General features: G+C 34.6%; 1 protein-coding gene across 6 annotated transcripts in view; it reads right to left on the bottom strand.

Annotated features, from left to right (window-relative positions):
- Helz (helicase with zinc finger) overlaps nucleotides 1–13,035 on the bottom strand; it is a 151,555-nt gene that overhangs the window by 99,030 nt on the left and 39,490 nt on the right. For all 6 annotated transcript variants that reach the window (XM_047544352.1, XM_047544357.1, XM_047544356.1 and 3 more), the window contains 5 exons: nucleotides 10,426–10,477; nucleotides 9,005–9,080; nucleotides 6,297–6,495; nucleotides 5,751–5,858; nucleotides 4,469–4,766 (listed from right to left, as the gene is read on the bottom strand). In XM_047544352.1, the coding sequence (XP_047400308.1) occupies nucleotides 4,469–4,766; nucleotides 5,751–5,858; nucleotides 6,297–6,495; nucleotides 9,005–9,080; nucleotides 10,426–10,477 (733 nt within the window). The remainder of the gene's footprint in view (nucleotides 1–4,468; nucleotides 4,767–5,750; nucleotides 5,859–6,296; nucleotides 6,496–9,004; nucleotides 9,081–10,425; nucleotides 10,478–13,035) is intronic.

Consider the following 13,035-nt stretch of genomic DNA (forward strand, 5'->3'; position numbering starts at 1 on the left):
AATTGGAAATAATATTTCAGTCATGCTAAATTTTATGTTAATATTAACATATCATGCTAAACTCAAAGTAGAAAAATGTATACTACTAAGCTTTCAGATTTAAAAATAAGTATTACTTTCAACTTGCTGCTTCCAGATATTCAAAATATAATTCCAAATCAGTATTTCCAAGTACAAGTTTTCCATTAATCAAACCTGTGGTATGAAGTGTATAATGCACTTTACTTTCTAAGCAAGGGGAAAATTCACTAAATTCTTTCCCTTGTGGATGTCTTTGCTGCACATCTTTGAAAAGTATATATTCAATTTTAGTCCAAAAAAATTTTTTTTTAATACACAATGGTTTTTTTATGAGCCTGAATCTCACCAACAAGGAAAAAAATTGGGGGGGAAAAAAGGTTAAAGTTAGATGTATTTCTTGTCTACAATATGATGACTAAAGTGGGGAAAAAATCCATTTATAACCTACAAACAGAAAAGGTCTGCACAGTTTAGATATCATGAAAACACTACTGGGGGTATAGCTCAGTGACTGAGTACTTGCCTTGCAAGCATGAGGCCCAGGGTTCAATCCCCAGAGCTATTGAGAGAGAAAGAGAAAGGAAGGGGGGGATAGATATGTATCAAGACAAAAATAAAAAACAAAAACTACAGGTTCCCCCCAGCTCAAACTTGAATTAACTAAAGTAAGGAGGATTTTTAATTCAATACTAAAAAATGAATTAGAGAAGTTCAATCTGCTATATAACTTGATTTCAAGTTTCAATGAGTAATACACTAATGTACCTAAATCACTTTGGCCAACACTGAGAGCCTTTAATCACTGAGGCACACTGTGAGACCAAGAGGAAAGGAGGCATGCAACATGTCCACACTTATTTATACTCAGAACTCTTCACTGTGTTACCATTCATTCCAATGGAACATAATTTAGGAAACACTGAGCTAACAGATGACCCAGCAGGGCCCAAATTTATAATTTTATGGAAGAGAAGTGTGTTTCCAGCATTGCTTAAACAATGAACAAGTGAAAAAGTGATAAAAGATATTTCCCATACAAATTCCAGTTTCACACCATCACCCTCAAAATTTCTTTCTGTATACAGAAATCAAATTCATTACAATTTACAATCAAAACTGTATAGAAGGGCTGGGGAGATAGCTCAGTCAGTAGAGTGCTTGCCTCGTAAGCACAAGGCCCTGGGTTCAATCCCCAGCACCCAAAAAAAAAAAAAAAAAAAACTGTATAGAAACACGATGAAGTCCAGATCTAATTCAATTCCCAACTGTATTTGGCCAACTACACTCTGGAAGTAGATTTTTCTCCTAACTGGAAACCAAGAAACACCCAAGAATGCCTTGGATGAGACTGGAGGTCAAACGAGATAGGCTGTCATATTGTCACCAACTTAACAAAGTAGTCATCTTGCTCTCAATGTCCATAAATGTTGTCCACACAGTATTCCAGGAAATGATACAAAATATGGCACTGACACTTTATAATTTTATTGTCTCAGAATGTTTATAAAATTGTAAATGTACATAAAAAATTATTTGCCCTCTAATTTTTTGCTGACAAGAACTCTACTCTGCTAATCAAAAATACTGATTTATACTAAGAAAGAAACAGGAAATAAATATTATACTATTTATATCTTGCTTTAGCTTCTCCAGAATTGTCAGAACTCTATACACAATCACAATGAAACAAATGTAGTCATGCAATAAAAGTGTTTAGGAACTTAACAAAAAATGGTAACATATTCAACAGCATCAACTTTAGAGACTTTTATCAAAGACAGAAGTAAAATCAGCACAACAGGTCAGCTAATATGAGTAAGGATCCAAGAAAGTTAGTCTAATTGTCATCTATCTGATGTAAATTTTTGTTTTTACAATGTTCAAAATCTTATATCAAAAGCTATGTTTGTACATTTTATATTATTATCTTGTTATACTCATTTTTCCTTGGTCCTTGAAAAACAAATTTCACTATGTGAAATTACTTCAATGTTTCCAAAGTTCAAGAAAATTGAAAAATTTTTTTCAATTATTTCCCATAACATAACTACTTGAAAATAGTCTTAAAGGAAAATAAGATATCAAACTACAAAGCAGAATGCTACAAAGCAGTCACCAAATAGATATAGTGCCTATATTATAAAAAGGGGGGAGAGTATCCTTGTATTCACTCCCTCTACCATATCTTAATGAAATATAAAATTTACTATATTTACAAACTGATGCATCTGAACCATCGGAGAGAAAACTGTTTCTAAGAGTTACCTGACTCAAAATACAGCGCACTCTCCAGTCAAGGAGATCTGCAGGTACCACAGCCTTAATAGTCCCAGTCTTTATCTCTGCTTTTCTGTCACTCTGCTAGCCCCCTACACCCAATCCCAAGTTAAAAAACAAAGTTCCCCTCTTTTTTCTACTTTCTTCATTCTGAGGGTAAGCCAGAAATTATCCTAATCACGGCTTATGGTAAAAATAAGGACTGTTCACTAAATGCCAGATACTGTGCCAGGCTGATTTCTAGCCCTCGCAATCCTCTGAGACAAGTACCACTGGCTCCCTTTTACCTAGGTTTCAGCACAAAGCCCAGAGGTGTGGAGTACTCCCCAAGGGTCACTCAAGTAAGGAGCAGAGATCAGCATTCAAACCCCACTGTTCCTTCACTCTACATCTTGTCCACTGCTCTTCCAGTGAGAAAAAGCAACACCTATCTGAGGCAAAACAGGCAAGCCTGTGAAGTCCCCTGCAATCCTCCTTATCACCATTGTTCTTACTGGCATTTGTTTAAGTAGTATCTTTTACTTTTCACAGCAGACATTTAACATTTTATTTGTTATTAATAACAAAGGATTTTATTAACTAGTGTGAATTCTTGACAACCATTACAAACCTATTCTTATGGGAAAACAAGTCATGAGTTACAAATCACCAATATAAAAGCAAACTTTTAAAATACAACCTACATGTTAAAAAGAAGAAAAAAAAACACTCCTTTATAGTTACATGAGAGTAGGGGGTACATGTTGGTCTCTTTTTATGATTTAAGTCTCCTTAGGATTTAAAAGGAATGCTTCTTAGTAGTCCTGAATTTCTGGTCTCTAAAGCAACTTCCTAGTAGAGAGGTAGGCAAACTACAACATGCAAGCCAAATCTAGCCCACTGTTGCTTTTGAAGAATAAGTTTACCAGAACAGGTTCGTGTATGGTGTATGAGTGCTTCTGCACTACAACGCAGAGCAGTGCAGTTGCAACAGAAACCATCTGCCCTGTAACACCTAAACGACTTATTATCTTGTCCTTTGCAAAAGGAATTTGCCCAATCTATGCTTCTATTTTTATTTGATCAATTACCATTATCTATTTTGCTATAATATAATTTATTCTGATTCCCAAGAGTATTAAGAGTATGACAAAAATACAGATAACCAGAACAAAAACAGATAAAAGGAATCAAAGTAAGTGGGAAATGCAGGTAAAATGAAGCCTCGGTCAGCTTAGCAAGCAGGTGAGAAGGAATCACCTAACTATAAAATTCAGGCATAAATGTTTTTTTAACCTCATCTAGAAGCAAAAGGAGAGGAGACATATCAATTCTACCTGTTCACTGTGTCCAAAACAAAATCCTAGCATTTGCTCTCTAGGTTCCCGTGAAGGGGGCACTGTATGGTTAGTTACACTCAACACAATAGCAAGTTTCATACAGCTGTGCTATTTAAAGAGCCACTAAAAAAAATATTCAGTGTTAAATAAAACAAAGCACCTCTAAATCCAACCAAAAGCCACAGAAGTCGGGGCTAATGTGTTCTTCCCCTGTCCTATTAGAACCAGGCATAAAATTTAGGTCTCAGCAATAACATAACAACATACAAAGTAATTCACCATATTCTGCTGGTGCTTACATGGTAAAAAATCAAGGGCCTCTCCCCCAAAACACAGAGCACATCCTACTGAAGGCACTTTGGTCTCCTAACACGAGTGAATGTGCAAAAGTGACTTCTGAAGACTTATACAGGAGGACTTTTCATTGAGAGATAATGGACTAACACCAGCAAAGCTCCCTGGACAGTCAGCATGACACAGAACTGGACACTGCAGGTGGGTACATGATTGCCATTAAAATGATATTCTGGCCAAACTAATATTAAAAGATTTTACTGTGCTAAAATTTGTCTTACTTAAAAATTAAATTATAAACCACCAAAACAGACCTGATAAACTATTCAGACAAGTTGAAGGAAGCTCAAAGCAATGGTTGCCTGGTGACTGAATGAAGAGCAGGGAACAGTGTGAACCATTCTAAAGAACCATTACACAAGAAATTGAGCAGATCCACTTGGGACCTTTTTTTCTTATTGTTCCCTCCCTATCCAGGGAATATTTAGGGGCCAAAACATATCTTTTACTTTTGCCTTTTAATACATCATATCAGGGGAAAAAAGTCTAAATATTACCTTCTGTAGAAGCTGCATCAATCATTACTCTTTGCATGAGTACTGGTTCCAATCCAAAGTCGAAAACTATGGTTTGGCGAAAAGTTCCAAATATTTCTGTGTTAAATGCTATCCCGACTTTATACACGTAATGATCTAATCCATTTTGGGCCATCTTTCCTCCTATCCATTCTTGACAGTTTTCTGGGACTTCTTGTGATACCTGGGTAGTACTATCTCCGGCAGATATTGCAATGATACTAAAATGAGGACGATGAGCATCATAAAGCAATGCTACACGATACAGCATTCTTGCAGGCTACAAGGAAGTTAAAATAATGCATTGAGTACAAGGGGGTGAAAAATCCAATTGTAATTGGGCTCTTCAATGAAAATATTTCCATAAGGGACTGTTACTTTCCCATGCTTCTAAGATACTATGCTCAAAATACATATTGCTCATAAGTGATTTAAGAAAAAAATCAGAATGGTTAAAAAAAACAGTTGTTAAAATGATATATTTATGTTACATCACTAGCCTCCCTACTTCTTCTGTGATATGTTCATCTTGCCCTGTGGCAAAATCTATTACCTTCTATCACCCTCAACCTCCAACTTTCCATACTCTTTGCCTAAAAAAGTTTGATGTAGCCTCAAATAGGAAGCCTTCATAAGAGGGCAGTTACCTCTGAAAGTCCTGGATTGGGTTCAGAGCTGAAGCTAAATATTCTTAGATTTTTCATCTCAAGATACAGATGGTCCAGTGGAAGAAACACCACCAAAATGAACACAAAACTTTTCCACTGAATATAGTCACAGAAATTTTTGACTCTGCTTCAATCTTAAACTTCGATTATTACAGTTTAAGATAAGAAACACTACAGAAAATATCGCATAGTAAAAATTTTATTACAGAATTTGCAATCTCATCAAGTCAAATATAAAAACAAATTGTTTAAAAATCTCAAAACTGCCAGATTAAATAATTCAATTTTTAAATACTTAATTGTAAGCCATGAACCCCATCCTACATTTCAATTTTTTAAGATATGTCAAAAACTTCTTTACCAAATAAACAAATAAGAAAGAATCCTAAATAACTATAAAGATTGTATCTCAAAGTCAAAATAAATTGTACTTTTAATGACTGAAATACAGAACTCCACTTGAGCACAATATAGAACCTACATGAGATGTACTTAGATTATAACATTTTTGGTGCTCTCTTAGAGATTTAAAGGTCCAAAAAAGCTTGGAGAAACTGAACAAAACTTAAATTCTTAAATAAGCACAAAACTCATACCTTACAAGTGAGAGCAAAGGTCCACGTCTGGTGAGACTTTTTGGTGTTGACAGTAACTGACAGGTCAGGACTATGTTCCACCTTTACTCCTTCTATACATTCACTAAGCTGAAAATAAAGCGAATTGATCATATGATTTTTATCACTAAAAACACAAATATAAACTTTTTGCATGATAAATACATGTCAACAGTAAAGACACTCATGGAATTGTTTATCAAGCAAGGTATTTTATACATTCATTTCCAATTATTTTTATAAGAACAAAATATAATAGAGCTAAAATTCAAAGTAAAATTAACCAAAAAAAGCAATCAAAACAGCCTGAAAGAAGGTAATACAACACCTGTAAATCTCTAAACAAGTAGTTTAGTGTTGCCCTTTATTTTAACAAATGAGTCTAATTTTGCTACTAAAAGCATCATTTTATCAAGAAGTTATTCATGTATTAGATAAGGAAATAAAACAAAACAGTATACAAAAACGTCAAGATTCAAACAAGTTCATTGTTTAAGAAAGACAAAAAAAGTCATTTATTTTCCTCACCACTTTCTCAGGAGATAATGAATTCATCCACTTTTCTATCAAGGTTTCCATGTAACTGCCTGAGAGCTGTTTATTCTCATTTTGCTGTTTCAATTTTATCAACCGTGAAGCATATCTTTTCTGCCATTCTGCTAGTTCTTCCTGGGAATGTGCTGAAGTACACTGGGCACCATACCTACAGATTCCTTGCTCTAAAAATCTAAGTGGAATAGGAAAGACTGTTTTATCATACACTTTGTTTAACCATTTCAAGATAAAGTTCCAGTATTTGCCCTCTGCCTCCTCAAGATCAAAAACAAAACATCTTCTGGAAGGCCATACTTATCACACTACAAAGGAGGGAGAAGAGGTTTGAATAACTATAGAATACTTGTAACAATCAAAACACCAACCCCACATTCACTGACTTCTTTCTCTGGAATAAGGAATCCTAAACCACAATATAGTCATGATCCTTCCCCCCAGAAATAACACCAAAAAGTCACTTCCTCTGTGATACAAGTGCTCTATTAAACAATTCCTCTTAGGGTTTGTTTTTAAAGCAACACTGACATCAAGTGGATTAGCTGCTTACACACAGGTAAAGTTCTACTTCCTGAAATTATATGAACTGAAGAAAATGCTCCATATACTAGGAATTGCATTCTGAAAAAAATTAATATTATATTAAATTATCATTTTAATGCTACCGCTTTTCACCTTCAAATATAAAGGTTTTATTCTTTTTTAATATACACTACTATTACTTATGCTTCACTGAAAATATTGGATGGTATTAATTTAAGTTTCAAGTAAATTCAGGACAAGAGTTTTATATTACAGAGTCCCAAATTTATTCAGTAGTCATATTCAATTCTTCAAGGAGTAAATACATAAATGTTAACTTTAAAGATAACAGAGTTAATGATTTTTCAGTGTTTGTGACTTGGGACACTAGGGTGACTACAGTTAACAATAACGCAGTATATAGTCCATAAAGCTAGAATAGAGGATTGAGTGTTCAAACCACAAAGAAAAGATAAATGTTTAAGGTAATAGATATGCTAATTACACTGATTTGATCACTACACAATGAATGCAAATATCAAAATATTATATTATACCCCAAAAATATTTTCAATTGCGTGTCAACCAAAGATAATTGTTTTAAAAGAAATCAACTGATAATTTTGTGGTCAAAAACATAAAAAGAAAAGGCTTTGACCACTAATGTTTTAAAAAGAAGTTTCAAATATGCTATAAAATGATGGGTAGACAGTTTGTAAATCAATGAAAACATTTAAAAATTGATAGATCTTTGAATAAAAAATGAAAATCTATAAATATCAAAATAGAAACAAAAAAGATAAATAATTTTCAACTAGAAAAAGTATATAGCTGGTAAGAAATACAAAATGGGGTCTGGGTTTGTGGCTCAGTGGTAGAGCACTTGCCTAGCATGTGTGAGGCACTGGGTTCAATTCTCAGCACCTCATATAAATAAATAAAAAAAGGTCCAGTGACAATTTAAAAATAAAAAATAAAAAAAAATACAAAATGAACCACAGCGTGGTAAAAGTCATCCAGTGGCTCACCACACTAGAAAGCTGAGGGTATCTACAGCTTCTCCTATATAACGAAGCACTTTAACATAAAATTATGCTCTTTATTAAATTCTTATGCTTCAGAAAACACATTTAAAATCAAATATTTATGTATCTTTTAAGCATAACATGTCTTCATGAGCCAAAAATCTTTGTCATTGTATGCTTTGCTTTAAAGTACTTTTTAAAATTTTTTTATTTATTTTAGTTATACATGACAGTACAATGCACTTTGATACATCATCTATAATTTCTCATTCTTCTGGTTGCTTTAAAGTATTCTTTTCCCTAAAAGAAAGAGGGTTTTATATTCTCATCTCGACTATAAATCTTTCCTCCCCATTGGACTGTGTTCAACCTGTCCTACAATACAACGCCACTAGGATTTTCAATATTTACTATTTAGTTTCCTTATTTCTACTGCAAAATTAAATCTGATACCTTGACTAGTCAATCATTAAAACCACATATCAAGTTTTCTTATTATCAAAAACAATCAAGATGAGTGAGAATTTCTAAAATTCCACTAATAACCCGTTCTTATAAAAAGAACTGAAAAGTTCACCTTTTTAAATGTAACTTTAATAATTCTTTCTACATGAATATGTAACTAATAAATTTTAAAAGGCTAGCCCTTCAAATATAAATTACTCTTAAATTCTATATAAGGATTACATGAAAATTAAAATTTTTCAGGAAAGTTTTAATATAATTTAATATCTCTATTTTATGCTCTACTTCAGTTTATGAAAAGTAATTTGAATTTCAATCACCAAACCTAGGTAAATTTCATATTAATAAGAGACCAGCAATTAAGCTCAACCATAATAATACAACTGGCCTCATAAAAGATTTTAGAACAGTCTTAACAACCTACATTTAGATCATTGTTGTTTGTAATTAAAAGTAGGCTCATGGATATGGTTTTGACTTTAATGACAATGACCTTTATGGCACTGTTTCATATGGAAAATAAACCCTTTTACTCAATCATTATACTTTTTCTTCCTTCACATATTATCCTCTTTGAATCTGAATTTCTACTTCTCAAAAAGTGAAGGAAAATAATCTATCCTTTCAACAAAGACATGTAATTTGTTAAAAAAAAAAAAAAATTCACATTACCTTTTACACAAAGTATATTCCTCGCTGCTTGTGATTCCCCTAGGTGGTGGGCGGAAATGCCAACCATTACAAGACCCTAGGGAGTAATCAGGATATAGTCTTATCATTTAAGGCTACCTAGTAATTCTGATATTTTAATGTGTAAGAAACACTACAATCCCTCCACACACATCATCCCAGATGATGTAAAAAGGACATGAGTTCTACCAAAATGTTACCTACAAATCAAATGAGCTAACTCAATCAACGAGTGAAAACAACAATCACTGAAGAAGCAGTTAAACCAGAACTTAAATCAAGTTGGTGGTCCTGACCCTGTCCTATCAACTGATGGACCTGCATCAGTATGATCTATCCCTAAGAAAGGGGAGGCGGTTGGCATGCTTGTCATTTCTTAAGCATGAGATATCTATCAGGAATTCCTTCAGGAAGGGAAAAAATGGTTTTATCCTGGAAAGAAATCTTACATAACAAATTCCACTACTGCACCCTGAATAAGAAGCTCCACATCATCATCCATGTTCCTTGGGATTTGTCTGACATATGTCACTATATGCTGTAAACCTCTTTTATAACTGAAATAAAGTTCTAAAAGTTGATTTCTAAGATAAGAGCTAAAAAACAGCATTTGTTTAATTCTGAATACAATGAACTTCAATTGTAGATGAGGTTCCAAATAAGCCAATAAAAATAAAGCTTAAAAGGGAAAAGATGAGGGCTCTCAAGACTGAGCAGTCATTTTCTACTTCCTCCCATGTCACTGTGCCTCCCCCATCCCCGCCCCCACCAGGGATTAAAAATTCAGCCAAGTTGAGTTTAAAGGTGTGCTTCACCCCTTACTAGCTGGGTGACTCTGGGGAAACTACTAAACCTTAACAAATGTCCACTTCATCAACCTATCAAAAAGATGGAGAAGGACCCTAAGAAATCAGCATATGTTCTGTGAAAGCCAGTATGTGGCAAACACCAATAAATGTTGGTCTCTCTTCCCTTTCCTCTGGTAAAAGGAGAGGAAAGGAGATCATTCATTTTAATTAGGGCAGGAAGAACTCAGCTTACAGATCGGAACTTCCAAAAAAAAGTAATGATTATACTAGCCAATCGGGGAGGGAGAAAGGGAAGAAGAAGGAGGTGAGGAGGAAGAGAGATAAGGATGAGCTTTAAATTTAGTCCTACATGGAGGCTAGAGGACGAACTAGATAGATGGCCTCTAGAGTTATCTACCTCCACTGCCCCATTATTCCATAAAAGGGTGCCAAGAGAAAATGGCTTTCACCCATACCTACTTCTTAAATTCTTATATCCTCTCCTACATCTCCACTTACATGTACTATAACTCAGTAAACCTCCTTCCAATAAGCAGTAAAAAAGCAAAGTCCAGACTCAAAGCTATCAGAAGTTACACAAAATTTGGTATTTACCTTCATCGAAGTCTTCCACATGATATCCAGAGAGGACGTTACTAGTTGCTGTCTGTAATTTTTCAAATGAAAGACATGTAAGACAAACAAGAAGTAACAAGTAGATGCTGAATTAAGTTTGGATATTTCTAACACAAAAAACTGCAGTTTGAATACTTAAAAATTTTTAATAACACTAATATGTTGCAAGGGATATTTTGTGCTCTTTGTTCTCTGTTAAATTATAATTAAATATGGAAAAGAAGCACTTGCCGGGCTCTCTTTCAGGAAACTGATAGAGAACTCCCTATATGAAACACGTGGTAGCAGAAGAAAAAAGTCTAAGTTCTGAACCCGATGGGGGTAGCACCTCCCATCCCTTTGTTCATTTCTCTGTCATCATACCTATAATACCTAGAGAATGACCCATGAGGGAGGTATGTTTTCTCCTGCAGCTAATGGCATGCTACCACCTCAGGGCCTGGGAGCAGTTTCTACCAAGTCCCTCTCAATCTGGGATAAACCCTTCTTCCACAATGGAGTCAAAAGTTGGGGATCCACTCACTCTAACTGCTGTAGATAAATGCCCAATTAGAACTTTGGGCTCTAACTTTACCCTAAAGTGCTACATCCTCGATTTCAAACACATTTTTATATTTTTTTAGTTGTTCATTTTATTTATTATTTTTATGTGATGCTGATAGTACACAACTGCCTTTCTGCATTCCCATACCTCCAGAGTATTGGCACATAATGAGTGGTCAATAAGTGCCGGGTGGGTGGATGCATGGATAGATGATCACCTCAGCGCTTCAAACATAGTATGCCCAAAGCAAAATTCATCAGCTTTACCCCAAACCTGAACCCCACTTCTCCAGTGCTCTTTATCTCAAGTTAATGGAGACTTCCTTCCCAAAGAAAGTCAGACTGAAATTTTAAAAGTCATCTTAAACACTTCCCTCTTCTATCCTGAGTATTCTCCAAATCTTACCCAAGCAGGTCTAGAATATCTCTCGTATCGGTCCACTGTCCTACCACCTGTCTCCTCTGTCCCTGAACCAACTGACTGAGTGCCAATTACCCTATACCAAGTCACTTCTGGGTCTTCACTTAGCTGTCCCCATCCTATAAATTCAGTGTCTATGCTCTGCTCTGCAGTGTTAACCTCTCCTTTCCCTGCTTGTTTTTCCATCACCACACTTAGAATGACCATGGGCTGCTCTGGGTTCACTTCGGCTGTGTACATCTTCAAATGGTCCTTTAGACAGCTTTCCACACACAATTCAGCTGTCCAGAGCCTTAATAGCCCAGGTGCTCAGTAAATGTTAAACTGAATCAAAAGAAGGAAACTCAGTATCCTAAAATGAAATTTGGAATGTCTTATAGAAAGAATGTCAAAAATGTCAATCGGGTATATCTAAAATAATAATGTCACGGTCCTTTATATGTGGTTAATCAAATTGAACTTTTTAGATTGGGCTGGAACAAAATCACTATAATACTATTTCCACAGGAAAGGGCCTTCTGATTTTCCAACAAGCTACTTACTAATGAGGTTTTAACAATAAACCATTTTTTTGTAAAGTGAGAAATTTAATATAAAAATACATAAACACAAAACAGGAATAATTATTCCTATTACACACTCTCCATGTTTCCATTAAAAAGATACACTAAAAGATCTCTTTAAATCTTACAAATCAGGTCTATGTGTACAATCCCCCAATAACCCTTAAAATATTATTCTTTTTAATAAAATAAATAAATATAAAAGTTAATTTACTTCAAACATGAAAAGTTTTAAGACCCCTTCTTATTTTCAAGGAGTGGGGCAAATTATTTTTAATGTAAAATTTGGTTACAATCAATTTTATTGGCATTAAAATTAGAGGCATTTTAAATTTAAATGATTTTATACCAAAAGTTGGAAATAGGCAAAAATGGGAATAGTTTTCCATAATTACAGATCACAAGGCAGAAATCAATTTAGGGAAATATAGACAAACCCCATGTTTACACTGATTGTGCTGCAGATTTAAGGTTCAGTAATGCATTAGTAAACTTCACATTTAGATCTTAACTTTGAGATTTGACAGCTATTTCTTGAAAAAAAAAAAAAAAAAAAAAAACCTCAGTACCTTGTGCTAATAAATCAGTCTTCCATGTACCTTAGCACACACTTAAAACCTCTCCACAGTACATGTACAAAACACATACCATGTTGGCAATTAAGACCTCTTCTTTAAAATTTATCAATATTACTTTACCAAATGCATAAAGAAACAATGGCAATGAATGGGCCATAAAATAAATCTAAAACATTTGTAACTGCTGAAAAGGACAAACACATGGTGCATTCCACTTAGCACGTGAGACAACCACGAGCCGGCAGTTGAGCCTGTGCTGATGCAGTGGGTGCTCATCGGAGAAGGGGACATCCTCACCAGGAGCACGGGTAAAATGAAGCTTGGCCTGACTGACTATTGGCTATCCTGGCTTTTAGGTTCCGAGGTTTGTTTTTTAAACAGTCTTTTTATGTGCTTAGATCCCCAAACAGATGGGCAATTATCAGTTAGTTTATGATCTTCAGTTTTTACTGACACTTCAGGGAAAGCAGCCAAAGATTATACT

The sequence above is a fragment of the Sciurus carolinensis genome, chromosome 3 (genome assembly GCF_902686445.1).
Source record: "Sciurus carolinensis chromosome 3, mSciCar1.2, whole genome shotgun sequence".
Lineage (NCBI taxonomy): Eukaryota > Metazoa > Chordata > Mammalia > Rodentia > Sciuridae > Sciurus > Sciurus carolinensis.